The sequence below is a fragment of the Fomitopsis serialis genome (assembly GCF_022376445.1).
Source record: "Fomitopsis serialis strain Sig1Antser10 chromosome Unknown B0H18scaffold_33, whole genome shotgun sequence".
Lineage (NCBI taxonomy): Eukaryota > Fungi > Basidiomycota > Agaricomycetes > Polyporales > Fomitopsidaceae > Fomitopsis > Fomitopsis serialis.
The window spans coordinates 101490-119078 of NW_025954993.1; the positions used below are offsets into that span (position 1 = coordinate 101490).

The 17589-nt window shown below is 56.5% G+C and overlaps 4 protein-coding genes across 4 annotated transcripts; 3 read left to right on the top strand and 1 right to left on the bottom strand.

Moving 5' to 3' along the window:
• Positions 1-1456: 1456 nt before the first annotated feature.
• B0H18DRAFT_359323 (uncharacterized protein) lies at positions 1457-2511 on the bottom strand. The gene is made up of 2 exons (XM_048037747.1): positions 2443-2511; positions 1457-2387 (listed from the first exon to the last, which is right to left on the bottom strand). Exon 2 carries the CDS (start codon positions 2238-2240, stop codon positions 1596-1598), a length of 645 nt encoding a protein of 214 aa, XP_047893363.1. The 5' UTR covers positions 2241-2387; positions 2443-2511; the 3' UTR covers positions 1457-1595.
• A 1128-nt stretch (positions 2512-3639) lies between these two features.
• B0H18DRAFT_1119154 (uncharacterized protein) lies at positions 3640-4960 on the top strand (the record flags this gene model as incomplete). Its single annotated transcript, XM_048033907.1, has 9 exons — positions 3640-3832; positions 3884-3906; positions 3947-4090; positions 4131-4258; positions 4299-4419; positions 4475-4606; positions 4652-4728; positions 4781-4868; positions 4922-4960. The coding sequence occupies 9 exons, from the start codon at positions 3640-3642 to the stop codon at positions 4958-4960; spliced, it is 945 nt and encodes a 314-aa protein (XP_047893364.1).
• A 3809-nt stretch (positions 4961-8769) lies between these two features.
• On the top strand, positions 8770-9740 carry B0H18DRAFT_954893 (uncharacterized protein; the record flags this gene model as incomplete). The annotated part of the gene is made up of 3 exons (XM_048042297.1): positions 8770-8831; positions 8966-9036; positions 9205-9740. The coding sequence occupies 3 exons, from the start codon at positions 8770-8772 to the stop codon at positions 9738-9740; spliced, it is 669 nt and encodes a 222-aa protein (XP_047893365.1).
• Positions 9741-16077: 6337 nt separating this feature from the next.
• On the top strand, positions 16078-17049 carry B0H18DRAFT_1007328 (uncharacterized protein). Its single transcript, XM_048028725.1, is given in 5 exon segments — positions 16078-16221; positions 16271-16454; positions 16507-16634; positions 16685-16907; positions 16918-17049. The coding sequence occupies 4 exon segments, from the start codon at positions 16189-16191 to the stop codon at positions 16793-16795; spliced, it is 456 nt and encodes a 151-aa protein (XP_047893366.1). The 5' UTR covers positions 16078-16188; the 3' UTR covers positions 16796-16907; positions 16918-17049.
• Positions 17050-17589: the final 540 nt, after the last annotated feature.

Genomic DNA, 17589 nt, shown 5'->3' on the forward strand with positions numbered 1-17589 from the left:
CGAGAGGACGGGCGAGCGAGAGAACAAGCGGGCGGGCGAGCGAGAGAACAAGCGGGCGGGCGAGCGAGAGGGCAAGCGGGCGAGCGAGAGGGCGGGCGAGAGGGCGAGAGGGCGGGCGAGAGGGCGAGAGGGCGAGAGGGCGGGCAAGCAAAGCGGGCGGATGGGCAAGCGAACGAGGGGGAGAGCGGGCAAGCGAGCGAGCGAGCGAGGGGACGAGGGCGCGAGCAAGCGGACGAGTCGAGCGCACGTGGAATGCATCCGGGTCTTCGTCAGGTGCAGGGGTGATTGATGTCGCACTTGATGGTGAGCTGGGAGAAGACGGGAGGCGGGGCGGAGATGACCTTGGGGGCGTTGCGACGAGGGAGAGCGCTTGCGGGGGCGGTGTGGAAGCGGGCGTGAGATGCGGAGAGGATGACCGAGGTCGAGTGGTAGGCGAGGTGGATTGACTGAATGACGGTCGACTGTTTGAGGCCGAGGGTTGTGCAGAGCCGTTGGAGAGATGGCGCGCGTCAGTGTAAGACGTCTTTGACGAGCGCGCCTGACTTGACGGGGGCCGCTCGGCGTAGGCAAGCTGGACGGAGCCGTTAGAGACGACGGACTGCCGTGCCTTTTCGACGACGCTCGCCTGCTTGAAGGTGTCCTGCTCGAAGTATGCGCTGTCCTCGACCGGCCTACTCCACCGTGGTGTCGTGCATCTGCGGTCGACACCCAAGACTGCGGCGTCGACTGCTGCGTGACTTGTACACAGCTGGCCCATCGAGTCGGGGCACTCACCTAGCGAGCCTCCACTGAGGCTCATTACGGCTGCGTGCCGTGCACCTCGCCTCTTGGGAGCGTGCCCGTCCGCGTGTCTTGAAGATATGCGGCGGGCAGGGAGCGGCCGCGAGGGAAGGGAGGTAAGTACTTCGAGTTGGAGGCTTGGAGCAGTGAGAGGCGTGTCGTGGCAGTTGTGGCTGCAGTCGGCATTCACCGAAGCGAGCGCTTCGCACTTGCAGACGACGGCGCGCCTCTGCCAGCTGCTCTCTCGCCCACTTCGCTCAGCCGCCTCTCGTCTGCTTCGTCATCTTCCAGCCTAACCCCCGAACGTACAGATGGGCCTCATCTTGCGGCCCTCTCGCACACTCTTGTGCTCTACCACTTGACTGTGGCAACCCCTGGTCGAACCCGCGGCCCTCGCGACACCCCCGCACGACAAACGATGCACCTGGAAATCCCGCGTCGAGCGAGAGAGCTGCGCGAACTGCGGGAGTACGGGGCACAAGGGATGGGAGGAGAGTACGAAGAGGAAGTCGGAAGGGGGTGTGTGCAATGTGAGTAGATAGAACGAGCGCGAAAGCTCAAATTTTGAAGGTACGCCCTTACTGGACACACCCCATACACGGCCGCCCTTGCGAATGCCCGCGCCAGCAGGCATTTGATGAACGAGAAGTGCGTCGCGCGCCTTGCTGGCCGCGAAGACAACCCCTCCGTCACTCGGGACGACTTCTACGTCGTACCCGCTGCTACACGCGGCGACGTCGGACGCGCATTGCTGGACGTCTAGCGTGCTCGGTTCATTCACGACTGATGGCTGTGTACCTTGTACGTTCATTGTTTCATTCGATATGCCTACCGACGAACATAATCACTTGTCTCGTGATGCGCGTACTCAGAAGCACCCGACGTGTCGATGGACTCCATACACACGCCTGACGGACCGTGGCCCGACGAGGACAAGCGCGAAGAGCGTGTGCGGGATGAACACGAGCAACACGCTTACGACGACATGCAGCAAGGACGGACCTGGAGCCCGCCGACAACGAGCACGACGCCGGTGGGTGCGACACAGGTGAGTGCGATGTAGACTGATATGTGAGTGTGACGGGAGCGAACACGATGGGGACAAATCCCAACAGGGCAAACACGACCAGAATGTGTACGTCGCATGCGACCACGATGAGCTTGACAAGCACGACCCCAGCAAGTGCCAGCCCGATAAGCGGGAGCTCGGCAAGCAGTCGAGCCCGCCGTCCAAGTGCCCGGGGATGCAGAACTCGACGAGCCCTGCGCGCAGGTACCGAGTTGGTCTTACGAGCTGGGTGGATCGGGAGTGTACGGGCCCACATTGGAGAACGAGCGTCGAGGACTATTGCCCTGATACCCGATACATCGTCTACTGTGTATAGCTGATGGCTTGGAGTGTCACCTCTGTCCGTAACCATATAAAATGAAGTCTGGACCAAGTCTCGTACCTTCGGCATTGTTACAGTGCGCGGATGAGTATCACCGCTATGTGAGATTAGTCGTACTATTATAGTAATGTGTTTGTATCCTCGTCAATGGTTTGATATATACGATGAGCTAAAGCTATTGATCCCTATGGCCTACCTACACCCGACTATGCTGTACTATGAACAACTATGGATTAGCAGATAGTCGGTACTGACGTCTACCAGCGTCTACCAGCCCTACGATGCCTATTATGGCAACATAGTTTCAGTGGGCGCTATGGCCCGAAAAGCTTTTTCCTGATGCAGTGCTGTCCCTTCAACGTGTTCGGTGAGCGGCTGGCATACCCTGGCACGAACCTTGCCATGAGGCTTTCATGGTGCGTGTCGTCCGCCTTGGACGTTCGTTCCCTCAAGTTAAAGAGCACTGCCGAGTTCATCGGACGACGCGCCATGGGGGCTCGGGCACGTAAAAAGCACCTGCATAACGCAATTCGTTAAATAGCACCTTGGTCTGGTAGCTGTCCCGCATATGAAGTCGGCTGCTCGATTGCTCGCTGAGGGATCGCGGGCGTGAGCGGCAAATCAACACTGTGTCGGGAACCACTCACGAACGAAGAACCTCATGCCATTGCTTCTGTGGCCAAGGCCTCGAGTGTGCGGCTCGTAGGTTGTGTGGAGGGTCCACACCAAGCAGCGCTTTCTCACCGATCCTCATCCTACAGCCGACGCGCAGTCTCGCGGAACACCATCATATGAGCCGACAGCGGCCGACGCGTCGGCTTGTACGATGAAGATCGTACAGCCGACATAGTAAGTGTATGATGTATTTACCTGGGCGGGATGTATACAGTACTTACTGCACTGGTGATTGTAATCAATAAATGAATGGTCGGCTGAGCTCTTCTTGCGTGCTCAAAGCGCCGTCGGATGGCACAGTCAAGGCGTCGTCTTGCTGGTGATTGCCCGGCCGTGACGCGTCCCATCAGCAAAACGGCGCACTGTCTGACGGCACCTGAGGCTAATGAAGGGCCTGATCCGGAGTCTGAGATCGCTGTCATGGCTGACGTGATTGGGCGCTTATGCTCCGCGCGGCCTCCGGTCGTTCTTGGCTCACTCAATCAGAGCCCGTCAGTCTCCTCAGTTGCGTCAGTCGTATCAGTCGCGACAGACCGTAGTTTCGAAGCTACTACTAGTACATACAACTTGAAGCTAGTATCACAGGCTCTGACGAAATAGACTGAACGAAGCTTTGACTACTAGTAAGTAAGTAGTCTACATTATTTCCTGATAAACCTTGGTACACGAATACTACATAACGCGAGCACTGTGGGAGCGCTAGTGCTCAGACGGGAGGGAAGGAGGACTCGGTGAGGAACGAAGTACCGCGGGCGCCTGCCCTAAACAGGCGCACCACGTCACCCACTCGTCCATGTCAACGGTTGCGACTCGCGACTTTCCTGCCAACCCCGTCGTTCCACCCATTCTCTTTTCAATTGGCTACAGACATGCGTCGGAGATCCTGCGCATACTGCAGCAGCCGATGCCTGGGACGCCCGAGCTGAAGGACCGCCGTCGCCGGAATGGCACGAAGGACAAGGACTCTCAGAGCTCGAACGGGAGCCGTGGCGGGCGAGGCTCTGGAGAAAGAGCATAAGCGATACACACCTGCGAAGCGCGTGAAGGAGGAACCAAGGAGGTAGGAGACATCGGAGCATGGCGCTGACTACAACATGCAGCTGAAGGGCAGCCCGTACCCTAGCTCGACAGGCTCGGGGAGCGCAAGTCGTTCGGTGCCGCCATCGCCGACAGGTAGCGCGCCACCACCGCCCGCAAGGCTCCTCGACAAGGACGACGGTGTCGCGGAGGCTCTCTCCCATTGGGTTCGGGCCCGCTGTATCGCTGACCACCTGACCTGCGCAGCTTCGGTCCTCTTCCTGGTGGGTGGATCGGTCCAGGCGGTTCACGTCCTGGGCCAGGTCACTCGCCGACGATGATGCACCGCAATCGCCAGCTGTCAATGCTGTCTCGCGCATCACCTCCGATTTCGGGTACGAAACGTCCGCTCAGCCCCGAACACGACGATCGCAGCATCAACATGAAGCGCAGCTGTGTTGAGAGCATCAACAGCATGCTTGAGAATGAAAATATCAGGTGCGTCTTTCCTCAGTCCGGCTCTGGCAGACGTCCGTCCCCAGTGCCCTCACAACTTGTTTGTTCCCTTCCGCCAGCAATCATTTATGACGCATTTGCCTGCGGCACATCAGCCTGAGGCACGGGGCCACCCGCTGTCAGACGCACCCGCGCTCCCGACGATGCTCCCGCCGCATCCGCGACTGATTGGCGCAGGGCACGCAGGAACGAGTCTCCCGCCGATCAAGCGAAGGAAGGACCCGATTGTGAGTACAAATGCACATAAACGGGCGAGCTGACTCTGCACACAGGGAATGGCAATGTACAGCACAACGCGCACGGCAGCCATGAGCATGCAAGTTGCCCGTCTGCTGCACGTTGTCCACGAGTGCGCAGGGCCAATGCCCTGCGCGCAGACACGGCCGACGAGCGAGTGACAGGCGTGGGGACGAGGAGGAGGAGGTGTGGGCGGGTGTGAGAGAGAGCGAGCGGGCGGACGAACGGGCGGGCGGGCGGAAGCGCGAGCGGGTGAGTGCTTGAGGAACCGCCAAGCAGGGTGAACTGACGAGAAAACGAGCGAGCCAGTGGGCAGGCGAGCGGGTTACCAGACTGGCGGTTGAGCGACGTGGCTGGCGGGCGACGACGCACGGCAACCGCGAGCGTGCAGGGCAAATGCCGAGCACGCAAACACGACCGACGAATGGACGGCACACATGGGGATAGGACGGGCGAGACAAGTGCAAGACGGCGGGCGAGTCAACGGGGACAAGTCTGCGGCTGGGGCACGGAAACACGACACACGCCGACTGCGAGCAAACATAGCATGTACATGTATGTAAGAGTACGCGTAGTGACCTAGAAATATATTGGGTTTGTGAGGTCCGACGAGTCTGACGGGTGGTCTGAACCGTGTCTGAAAGTGTCTGAAAGGTGAGCTGACATCAGACACTGCGTCTGAAGTCAGAAATGAATCTACCCTTTTCAGACCTGGGGTATGATCTGTCTGAGGTGTCTGATTCGACTGATGTCAGATGTTTCAGACGACTTCAGACGAAGTCGCTGTTTTGCTGATGCCGCGCTGTCCGATGCTGGTAGTGGCTGCCGCAGCTAAGACGGCGGCTTGCTGGTGAATGCCCGATTGTAATGCGACGCGCTGGCAGAATGGTCGGATGGGCTCTACTTCTATACTCAAAGCGTCGGCTGGCGCAGTTCAGGTATCGGTTCGCGTTGGTGAATGCCTGAACGTGACGCGCCGTGCTGCAGCGCGTCCGGCGATCAGGCGCGCGTTCGGACGCGTTCACTTACTGACTTGCTCGGAAACTTCAACGTTCAATGTGGGCGATCCTCTTGACGCACAGCCTGGCCATACGACCCTCAAGGCCTCAACAAACCCTCCTGTGGCAAGACCACTAGGCCTCAACTCGGAAACGAGCATCGGAACGTGAGTGTTGCAATGGAGAGGAAGAAAGGGTGTACCGAGGCGGAGCATCATAAAGCTCAGAACATGCAGGTACGCTCCCATTCAATGTATCTATGCTGATACCTGCCTCATAGGAGCCTGCGTGATGAATGCGAAGAACATTGCGTGTGCTGCTCGCCTTGCAGACAGCCCGGCTCCGCGTCGTCTGGTTATACGCCGCCGCCACCCGTCTACATACTCGCCTGCGTACGCGCCACCTTGCCCTCTCATTCACCAGGTCGCCTGTCCACCATGTCACACGCCGTCTTGTTGCATATCGTCTTGCCCGCATACCGTCTTGCCTGCATACCCTGTCTAGTCACACACCTGCTGTCCTGCTCGCACTGCACCGTCTTGCCCGTCTACCGTCTCACCTGCCGTTTTACACGCCCGCCGTCTACCGTCTCACCAGCCATCTTACACGCCCGACGTCTTACGAGCCTGCCGTCTTACGAGCCTGCCGTCTTACGAGCCTGCCGTCTTACGAGCCTGCCGTCTTACGAGCCTGCCGTCTTACACGCCCTTGCCCTCCATCTCGTCACGCTATCCCCATCACACGCCTCCGCCGTCTCGCAGGCCCCCCGCCGTCTCGCAGGCCCACCGTCTCGCAGGCCCACCTTCTCGCAGGCCCGCCGTCTTGCAGGCCCACCTTCTCGCAGGCCCACCTTCTCGCAGGCCCACCGTCTCGCAGGCCCACCGATTCATACGCTCGGCATCTCTCTGTCCCACCTCCGTCTCGCGCCCGCCGTCTTGCTTGCTCTTGATATTGTACTCCTGCTGCCTGCCGGCCGTCTTGCTCGCCTGCGTCTCGCCCGTCATTTTGCCCATCGTCTCACCCGCCTGTCGTCTCACCCGTGGTGCCGTTTTGCCCATGTGCTGTCTCGCCCACGCGCTCCTTGTTCCTCTCGCCCGTGCGCTCTTGCTCACGCCCTCTCGCTCACGCCCCGCCTACACCCTCTCGCCCACGCTCTCCACTGTCGCCCGCGCTCTCTTCTGCTCAGCCCACTGGCCACTCACTCATCAACCCGATCGTCCACATGATCGCTCGCTCGTCCGTGAGCCCGCGCCTCGTACGTGAGCCCGTGCCTCGTACGGCATGTCGATGCATGCTTCAAGGCACCCCAAGGAGGCCCCAACTAACACAAGGACGAGTCACCGCAAGGAGAGGAGCAGGAAGGTCGACAGAGAGGAGAAATGAGAAGGGCTGACTGCGGTAATTACCCCCGCCTGTCGCCCTCCACCCTTCTTCACACAATCGCGCGACGCACCCCGGCCTCGTCCTCTCTACATCCCCACTCCATGCATACGCCCTTGCTCGACATTCTCGCTACCCCAGGAGGCTCTCATCTGCCCGTTTCCGTCTGTCTGTCGCCGATTTCGTTGGCCTACTGTCTTACCTGTTCGCCGTCTCGCCTACCCACCTACTGTCACGGTTTTGTCTACCGTGTTGCCTATCTACTTGCCTATCTACCATATTACCCACCAACCAGTGTCCTGCTCATCTCTCCTATCCTACTGTCTTGCCTGCCATCTCCCACATGGCTCGACTTGCTGTTCCGCTCACCCACCGTCTTGTACATTGGCCGTTCGCGTTGCCTGCCGTCTTGTTTGCCCACCATCTCACACACTCGCCGACCTGTTTCTCGAGTTCGAACATGTAGCAAGCCAGTGTATGAGGAACTCAGTCTCTTGAAAATGAGTGTGAAGGCAAATGAGACTGAGATGCATTGTCTGTGAAGTTAGGTATATAATACTAGTAACGATAATCAATATCTTGGACGAGAGGGAGCATGGGTGAGACTACTACTACTTCGAAATACCATAATCATATGTTCAGTACAATCCTTGTTATGATTCAGTGGTATAGAAGTATGAAGGAGCGGACAACGAGTATGCAGCCAGAGAGTGCTCATTAAATATGTGAACTCTCTCCAGTGATTTGCCCTCGCACATTGCCTCGGTCATGTCCCCGAGTCGCCCGGGATGGTCTTGTTCTCATTATAACTTCCCCTCTGTGCTGCCATATGCTATGAGACTTTGTACCAAGCATAAATATATGTAGTACATGGCCAGTATACAATTCTGTGAGAATTGAACCGTGGGATGCATTTGTCTAAGACATGCTCTCCATGTATAACCTTCTTAGCTATCTCAAGCTATAACATTGCCAGATTGCTTCGTGGAATTGCCAGCAGCAACATATACCATAGGCACAGCATGAATACAACTCCTGTATGCATTTGATTGTGACAATTGTCTTGCAGAAGCTGAGAACTAATCCACATGCCTCTCAATATCTCCAAACAACACAGCATTTTTGAAACATATCCGAAGATCCTCTTCTCATATGAGCTGAGATTACACAAAGTCAAAGTGCTCTTTACATATACAACAATGAGGCTAATGGCCTACGTGAGTGGCTTGCCTAATCTACTACTATAGTTCCACAGCAAATTCAGTAGATCAGCGAAGTATCATCATTGTCAATTGCTCATGAATCACTCTAAGTCTCTGACAGAACAAGGGTTACCTCAATGTCTTGCCGTTGCATCTCTATTTGCTGATATACCCACCATAAAGACTGTCTATAGAGTCATATAGACCCAGTACAAACTTATAGGACATGTTCAATAATACATCCACACCATTGGCCCCAAACCAATGAGCAAACAGCATACAGTGTTGCACGTACATACCATTCAAGTTGAGTCGAGAATCAAGATGCATACTCTCCGCCTTGTCCGTCTTGTCAAGGTGGACATCCGATAATGTCAAGGAGGTTATCAAGACAGTGAGTGTCAAGGAGGCTTCTTGACCAGTCCGTCTTGACATGCCCGTCTTGACATGCCCGTCTTGACATGCCCGTCTTGACATGTCCGTCTTAACATGTCCGTCTTAACATGTCCGTCTTAACATGTCCGTCTTAACATGTCCGTCTTAACATGTCCGTCTTAACATGTCTGTCTTAAAATGTCCGTCTTGACATTGTCCGTCTTGACATTGTCCGTCTTGACATTGTCCGTCTTGACATTGTCCGTCTTGACATTGTCCGTCTTGACATTGTCCGTCTTGATACCTCCAAGAAGGCTTCTTCAATATGCTCGCCATCTTGACATCCTCCTTGACACTTTCCGCCTTGAAACATCATTGGCATTTGCCCGCCTAGATACCTCCTTAACACGTTGGTATTGACGAAGATGAGCCAACCATTAGTTACCTTGGGTCAAAAAGGTCTTAGTGAGTAAGAAGGTCAAGAAGGTCAAGAAGGTCCAAGAAGGTTGGCTGAGTCAAGACGGATATCGGCCAGGAAAGATACCTCAGCTGATGCTCGGCTCATGCATTGTCTTGGGTGAGACAAGACAGTCGGCTGAATCCAGACTGTGGTCGGCTACAGATTTTCTCCAGCCGAGAGTCGGATAGTGCATCGTCTTGGGCGAGACAAGAAGGTCGGCTGGATCAAGACGGTGGTCGGCTGCAAAAGCTTTGCAGCCGAGAGTCGGATAGTGCATCATCTTGGGCGAGACAAGAAGGTCGGCTGGATCAAGACGGTGGTCGGCTGCAAAAGCTTTGCAGCCGAGAGTCGGATAGTGCATCGTCTTGGGCGAGACAAGAAGGTCGGCTGGATCAAGACGGTGGTCGGCTGCAAAAGCTTTGCAGCCGAGAGTCGGATAGTGCATCGTCTTGGGCGAGACAAGAAGGTCGGCTGGATCAAGACGGTGGTCGGCTGCAAAAGCTTTGCAGCCGAGAGTCGGATAGTGCATCGTCTTGGGCGAGACAAGAAGGTCGGCTGGATCAAGACGGTGGTCGGCTGCAAAAGCTTTCCAGCCGAGAGTCGGATAGTGCATCGTCTTGGGCGAGACAAGAAGGTCGGCTGGATCAAGACGGTGGTCGGCTGCAAAAGCTTTCCAGCCGAGAGTCGGATAGTGCATCATCTTGGGTGAGACAGAATGGTCGGCTGGGCGAGAATGTCTGGGTCAGCCAATCATCCCACGCACCGCCTTGCCCGCCTTGTGCCGCCTTGCCCGCCTTGTGCTCGGCCGACTCAATCACCTTCCATGAGACGGTTGTGGTCGGCCGAGGTCGGCCCATCCCATCCCATTCCACGAGACTGCACGTCGGCTGTACCATGGTCATCCATGAGACAGCTGAATGGGCTCGAGGGTCTACGCCCGTCCACATATTGGGGCCGTAAGTGTGGTGATTGGGCAGATGAAATGAACAGGCTCAGCGACAGCGGGCGCTCAATGTCAAGCTCGCACGGACCTCAAGAGCCTCACATGAACCTGTGCGAAACTACGAACGAGGCGAGGACTCTACTTACGTGCGTGTTCGGATGGAACACTGACACGTACCGCGAAAAAAGGGGAGGTTCAAGGCGTCTGTCACGCAGAGGTGAGGCAAACTCGAGGGCTATGGAATGATGCAAGAACGATGTGCGAGTTTGCTGCGAAACGGATTACTGGAATCGTCAGGTCGGCTGCTCCGATCGTGAGGACGACGGTGTCGAGTCGATCGACTACCTAACTGAATAGCATCCATGCTCGAGGTGAGAGGGAGAATCGACGTCGCGCGCGCGGTGGACGGTCACCAGAGCCGGCGCCTGACCGCGAATTGGCGCTCGTGTCTCGCACGCGCTCCACAACTTGCTTCCGCCCACGACAGTCGACTTTGTGCCCTCGACAGAGATGACTTCTTGCTCCCCGTGTCTGGCATGTGCGGCGGTCCCTCTTAGTCAAAATGTGAAGCGACAGATGCTACCACTGGAGCCTGCCCATACCGCTGAATGCACTACACTGAGGCTGCCTTTCGACATCCCCTTTGCTTCGCCAGACCGATGCTTACCTCTTCCTTTCCTCGTCTCTCCTCCCTCAAACAGTGATCTCGTTCTCTAAGTGCAGCAGACACGGCGGTTATTGTAACACCGTGGGCCGCGCTCGGCGTAGATACGCACGGATGCGAGGAGCCTTCTTTTCGCGAGCATGCATCGCGGGTTCGTTCTTTCTGTGTACGTGCTTCCGAATGACTGAGTACGTGTAAGCTCACTTTCGCTAGCTAATATTGCCGTATCGCCGCGACGGATGTCAACCAAACAGCACAAAGCCCGAATTGGTCGTGCTAGGATTTCCGAACGCTACAAGGACCTTCGGACGGACGACGTGACGGAGAGCAGCCCTTGGTTGCGCCTCATATCATGCGGCTCTCACCTTGGCGCCATCTCTGTAGGCGGTAGTTGGGACGCGGTATTGCTGAGGAATCGTCGCTCCGGTCGCCGCGATTGTTTGGGTGTCCACTGCTCAGCATCCGGTATGCGACGCCTCCCTAAGGTCAGTAATACGTCCCCGCTTTTCACGACCTCTGTTGACGTTCGACTTGTGCTCAGGATCGTCTTCTTCTTCAGACTTCGCATAACTAAGTCAAGAACATATGCGTATCCGTCATGCACTAAGACACTCGGAGACGGCGACCAATGGGTCATCCACAGGTCGAAGCTATGCATCGCACACCGCCGCGGTCCGGTCTACAGCCATAACAACAGGTGTGCCATCCGCGAACGTACTCCACACCGTCTAAACATTCTGAATTGGCTCATCGTGGTAGCGTGTAAAATGATCTCACAGCGACGGGAGCGTACAGGTGCCCACTTGCACGATCGTCGAGCGAGACTCCTGCCGTGGAACCCTGCATCCTAATCTACTCGCGCTTGTCGCCCCTCACGTCTTACGCCATAGCTTGACCGACGACCTTATCCCCATCTCGTGGATTCGAGGCGAACAGCCTCGAGATGGCATACTCACGCATCGATGTTTCCTCTCTGGATAGGCATCGAGGAGGAGGTGATGCACTGCGTTACTGCACTAGACTCAGTATTGCTTGGCTTAGTGACTTGTGCAGGCCTCTTTCCGAGCCGTTCTCGTACCTCTGGTATCACGCATCCTAGACTACCGTCTCGCGTACTGAATGAAAAGCGTTGCCGCACCTATCACAACGAACTTTGTAGTGCCACGCTCACGGGGAATTGTGAATCCTTAGATACTTATGTATCAGCTTCGCAGTAGGGGTTGTCTCGAACATTGCTGTTATGTCCGTGCCGTGGTCCTGTTGGATAGTTGGGACTAAACCGTGGAGGGGTAATTAGTATCCGCGAAGCGCCCAAGATCACATCTTTACACTTGAGCCGGACCGAGAGGAGGCGAATTTAGCATCCGGGGAGCGCCCAAGATCACATCTTTACCGGTCGCCTCTGTGCGCGTCTGCGCTGTCTCAATGTCTGTCTTCGATCACTCATCGCTCCTCCGCAGTACACCCATGGGCCACGCACGGAGAGCGCTGGGACTAGTGCGCGCCGCACATCAACGCTCGTGAGATTGACGGAATGTGGGGGACTTGGTCGCTGAGTAGTAAGTACAGGAGAGTCCAAGTTCGCCGGGATCGGACGACTCAGAGGAGGGCTGAACCTCGGTGAGTGGAACAACACGCAATGATGCGAGTCGTCTTGCTCACCCTCCTTGTACGGGTTTCTTTACAGAGCTATGTCACAAGTGACTGGTACGCCTGGCAGGTGTCGTTGCGACCTTGACGTTGTCGCAGGTCGTCGTCTGCATAAGTATCCACTCTGGTAACCACAGAATCATTAGTTGAATAGGCGTTTATGACCTCACTGCAGGGTTTTCGACCGACGTGGCCGTGCAACGGGTGGCGGTCGCTTAGCGGGAAGTCAGTCTTCAGCCTTCCTCTCACAGGGATCGGTCCCACGCAGGTTCCACGCCCTCGTCGGCAACCTCACCCTCTTTACAATTCCGCGAACCATACCTCAGCTCTGCATTTTACACTGTCTTGTCTTGTCGCCTTCCAAGACAGGTGCGTCTACCGCGTCTCGTTATCACCGCTAGGACACACGCTCGCGCTCGTTCAGCGCGATGCCGGTGATTGGTGGGCCCACCCACACCTCCGAGCAGATGCTGCAGATCTCGCCATGGCTTTCAGGCGTCGATGAGGCATGTTTCATCTCGCTGTCGTGTACCTGGACGTCCGACCCGATGCGTATGTCGTTTATTACGCTAGGATGTGTCCACGACGTCGGCGAGCGACGTCGAACGCCTCATACGCCGCAGCAACGCGGAGATTTGTCTCCCTGTGGCAGCTACACGTTCAACTAGAGCCGCGTGTCTGAGGAATAATGAGGAGGCTATCACATTTTGCTCCTCCGGGGAATCCCAGATGAATTGCGGGGACACGTGGTCTTTCGCAGAGCGGTCGCAGGTGCGTATTTACGGTGCGATCTCTGTAAGGTGCCACACTGATGCGAGGATTACAGCGTCCCACCATCGTCGATACTCGAACTTCTTTGAGCGAACCACGCACGTACTACAGGCGTTGTCTCCGTGTCCTCCAGTCAGCAGACACGACCCTGTCCCCGCCCCACCCCTTCTCATCATCCGGCAAGACCCCGTAGTGGTCTCGAACGATCTTCGAATGCCGCATTGCGCGTCCGTGTGTAGGCGTCGATGTCGCAGTCGGGCTTGTGGCGTAGGAGGGCAGCGCGGAGAAGCGCTGTGTGAGTCTGCGGGGATCCAAGGCACAGATGGCCTGGCTGCGAGGTGGTACGTGGTAGCTACCCTCGTGCGTTCGATCCTTGCTGACGACTTATGCTTTCGCTGTGCTGCTGTTTGTATGATTAGAACGTCGAACGATGCTCGTCGTCGTGACACGGGAGGTGAGCAGGATCATTTCGTGAGCGGGTGGCGATCGGTGCTTACCTGTCCATCCATTGCTCGTCATCCTCTGATGCATACGGCGCACCCCAGATAAGGTTTAGCTTGGGCGTGGTACACCCGTCGTCGCCCTTCGAGACTGATTTGTCTCGGATGTGGTGAGTCCAACATCATTCACTCGCAGCGATTCAGTTACAACCTTCGAAGATGGTTTATGGCATGGTGCCTGCTAGTTACCGTGGGCGCTGGGATGCACAGAAGACGGACCGTACCGACGGATGCAATGGAAGACAGATCTCGTGGACACTACCCCTTCCACGACAACCTCTCAGGCTTAGCGATCGGGACACGAAGAGCAAGTACGTACTGGGGATCATTTTGCGTAGCGATGTCAAAGGTCATACAACACAGCACGCGAAACGGCTTGACCAAGCACAAAAGCATTCGACCAACCAAGGTTAAAGACTTCGCAGGTTCAGACAGCTTCGTCGCTCGCCCATTCGACCGCACCCAACGTGGGCGACGCGCTGTTAGACATCGAGATCGGCACGAAGGCGGGCCTGTAAAGCTTACCACCCTTGTCAAATGTTGCCGCCCCCGGCCTGCTGCAAACGCATTTATGCGCAGTGCGTCTCCCAGACCCGGTTCCGTCCGCTACAACCAGGTACATCCCCCTCGCTTGTGATGCGCGTCTCAACCACCGATGATCCCACCGTCCAGCCAATTCCCATTCCCGTTATGAGATGCTCGGCGTCTCGTCCGCCTTCTCCTCGTCGACCTGTTACAACACCCTGGAATATCTCTACGCGACCCAACTGACCAACTTCTTGGACAATGCGCGGAAGTGCAGCGTGTCCGCAAACATCATCGTCCCACCTGCGTCTTTGCTGGATGGACAATGATCCGACCTGGCCGCTCGGAAGAAATCGTCGCCTGATAGGCAGACGTGAGCGAGCTTCGCTCTGTACTCATTCATCCAACTGACTTTGTCTTTCAACAGGCCAGGATGCCCGATAGGCCCTGAGTACTGAGTCAAGACATGCTCATCGACCACAATCAAGGCAATGAGCCACATTCGTCAGCCGCGCGCCCGCTGGAGCGAAAGTTGAGCAAAAGACCTTCCAATGTTCCGACGCTCGTCTGGTTCCGGCTATCGTGTCGGATTAGGGCGCGAGTGCGCTATCATCGCAGAGATCGCGGTCGTGGGTCGGTTCGTACAGACGTCGACCGGTTCTGTATAATCCTTTCCAGCTCAAGTCCTGCGCTTCGACGAAACGAGGCTAATAACTGAAGATTATGGATGCTGACCATAGATGCGTCAGATCTATGTGTGAGTGAGCTACGTTCCGCAAATAGGTACACATCGTACCTCGTATTGTTGCTAGCCAATTGGGCCTCAACACACTCATTGACTCTGGCCGAGAAAGGGGAGCACAGGCCGAGGACAGCAAGTCTCGTTGGTCATTTACGGCGACTGTCTACCTCTCGCGAAACCTCTGCGGACTCGAGTGCGTGTGCACTGTGCTTGTGGGCGTTGCGGTGGTAACTAGGTAGATTGTTGTAGTAGTTGCACTGAGTTCGTATCATTGGCAGGACGAGTTGCACTTTATGTCAATAATGTATCCACATTCATTATGCATAGATAAGCACGAATACAAAACGGACTGGTGCTACTGCAAGACGCACACAACGCGAGCAGAGACATAAGCAAATCTGGTGGTGCAACGACAACCGACCGAGACGCGAGTCGCAGACACGATGAGGATAGTACGAGACCGTAACTACAGTCGGCGTGTTGAGAGGAGTCGCCGTCGTGGAACGTCGCCATCTCGTCTTATGCACATCAAGTGACGCGACCAACACAGCGATGTACGCGAAGGGCTCGTCCGGGTGAGGCTTCCGATGTCATGATCAAGACGAGAGAACGTCGTGGTACGTTCGCTGGGTCCGACGAGTCAACAGCCCCGGGCCCCGGTAATAGCTGAGCGGCCGGTCCGAGTCATACAACGGAAGCTACGGGTCTGCGTTTGCGACGTCGTCGCCGCCTCCACACTTACCAGCATGCGATCGGCCTCGCGTAGCTTCTCGAAGTGCAATGGACCGCTTGCGTACTTAGTTCATGGAGGGTCTAGCACGATGTACGGACGGGTCTATGACAAACAGGTGTGAGTACGACGAGATTGAGTGGGTGCGCAGCAGGCTAACTGTCTTCTCACCTGCTAGGCATGGCTATAGCGTCTAGACCGCCAACGAACAGATCCGATTTTGGACGAAACGGCAGTCGTGTTTGTTATTGATGGCCTAATCACGACCCCGCGACGCTGTAGACTTCGAATACATCGGCGACAACTACCCCATGAGCAGTCCTCACTGACAGAATCAACTGATGCTAAGGGACCACACCTTGGGAGTCTGCCGAGCTTCATAACCGCACATGTGCGTACGCATGTCAGGCATCGTCGCTCCTCAGCCACAAAAATGAGCCGAGGAATATCAGGAGACATATGCTCACCTTGCCTTGGGCTATGCTGCGACGCCATTCGTGTCTCACCGCATCCCGCGAAGATCTGACGGCGACCACGAAGAATCTACACCAGGTCAGAGTCTCGGAACGCCTCCAATACGGATCCCAGTATCCTGTGATTACTGTCTGTGTGACGGCTCGCGCGGGTCTGGAATGGTCTCCAAGACGTCTGTCGGTCCGCGTTTCTGCGGTTCGTGAGCGTGTGGACAAGGACGGAGACGACCTGCATTCGCACCTTTTTCTGCTCGCTACTAGCCTCCTCCATCTTCCCTCTCACATCCTCGTCTCCCGCGCAACGCGCACCCAGCCTTCCAACTCCGGCCACATTCTTCCTCCGTCTGAGTGCGTCGTTGCTGACTTCTCTTTCCAGGTTGCTCGGTGCACGCCGCAGTACAGCGAGTTGATCTCGACTCGTCGTTCTGCGCATTCAACCTTCAGTGAGGTGCGTCCGTGCGTGTTTGATGCGCGTACCGTCTGACGCGTCCACCAGCTCAGCCCGTGCTCGCCCTCCACGTCTCGTGTCATCCAGCCCGCCCGCCCTGCTGGTGTCTCCGGTACGTACGTCGTGTCCTCATCCTGACTTCGTGCGTGCTGATGTAGCTCGCCCGTCGTCAGTGAAGATCGCGGCACACGAGACACGGACACGTACCGCCACTCAACCCTCTCCAGCGCTGCTAGCTCAGGAGGCCATTCTGCGGGTTGCAGAGCAGTCAACCAAGTCGCATATACCGAGCTGGAAAGCGTGGAACGCGTATCGTAGGACACGCGTTCACGGACCCTGGCCGTACAGGAGCCCATGGGTGCTAGACGCGACTGTGGTCCGTATCGACGTGAGCGGCGCGTAGAGGCGGCGGTGAGACTGGGAGAGCGAGCTGAGACTCGGAGCGAGAGAGGTGAGCGGCCCATGGGCGATAGAGGGATTGTTAGGTGCAATATAAGTAGGAGTCGCGACGAGATGCAGCTGGTGTACGATCAGTCGGCGTTGAGCATTCCAGACGCTTACCCAGCTAATACGGTACAACACGTGGCCTCACGCCACCTGTCCGTGCGCGCCCGACGTCCTCGCGTTGCTGGCCTGCGGATACGTGGAGCACGTCCAGAGGGGTCGTCCGCTGGCCGAATGGATGCTGCTGTGTGGGAGGTCGAGGCAGCGGCCAGGAACTTGAACCAGTGTGAAGGAAGGAGGTCTGACGTCAGGAACTCGTCGAGCCGCGCAACTAAATTTAGCGTCCGTCTGTGAAGCGCGCAAGATCGCATCGCTACCGGTCGTCTGCGGTTGTACCCGACCAGTCGCGTATCAATGCTCCTCCATGATAGACCACCGACGATCCACGTCAAAGCAGGTACGATGTCATCGCGTGTCCTGCATAGCTGGGGTCCATCCTTCAATTCTCCTGTGCCGATATAAGTCGTCGACGGGTATGTATTCGTCCTACGAGCATACTAGAGTAATGAACGGGTAGGTATTGGCAACGTACGGTGCGTTAGTTGATACTGAGCAATCGTTGACACCGTCAGAAGCTGTCCGAAGGGAGTGGTAAGGTTCTGTATTTA

Bases quoted from the DNA above. Each gene is read 5' to 3' on its own strand.
- B0H18DRAFT_359323 (XM_048037747.1), bottom strand. From the start codon at position 2,240: ATGCCGAAGGTACGAGACTTGGTCCAGACTTCATTTTATATGGTTACG.
- B0H18DRAFT_1007328 (XM_048028725.1), top strand. From the start codon at position 16,189: ATGGTCTCCAAGACGTCTGTCGGTCCGCGTTTC. The intron at 16,222-16,270 runs TGCGGTTCGTGA...CTGCATTCGCAC, and splicing joins CGTCTGTCGGTCCGCGTTTC to CTTTTTCTGCTCGCTACTAG. The intron at 16,455-16,506 runs CTGCGCATTCAA...TGATGCGCGTAC, and splicing joins GTTGATCTCGACTCGTCGTT to CGTCTGACGCGTCCACCAGC.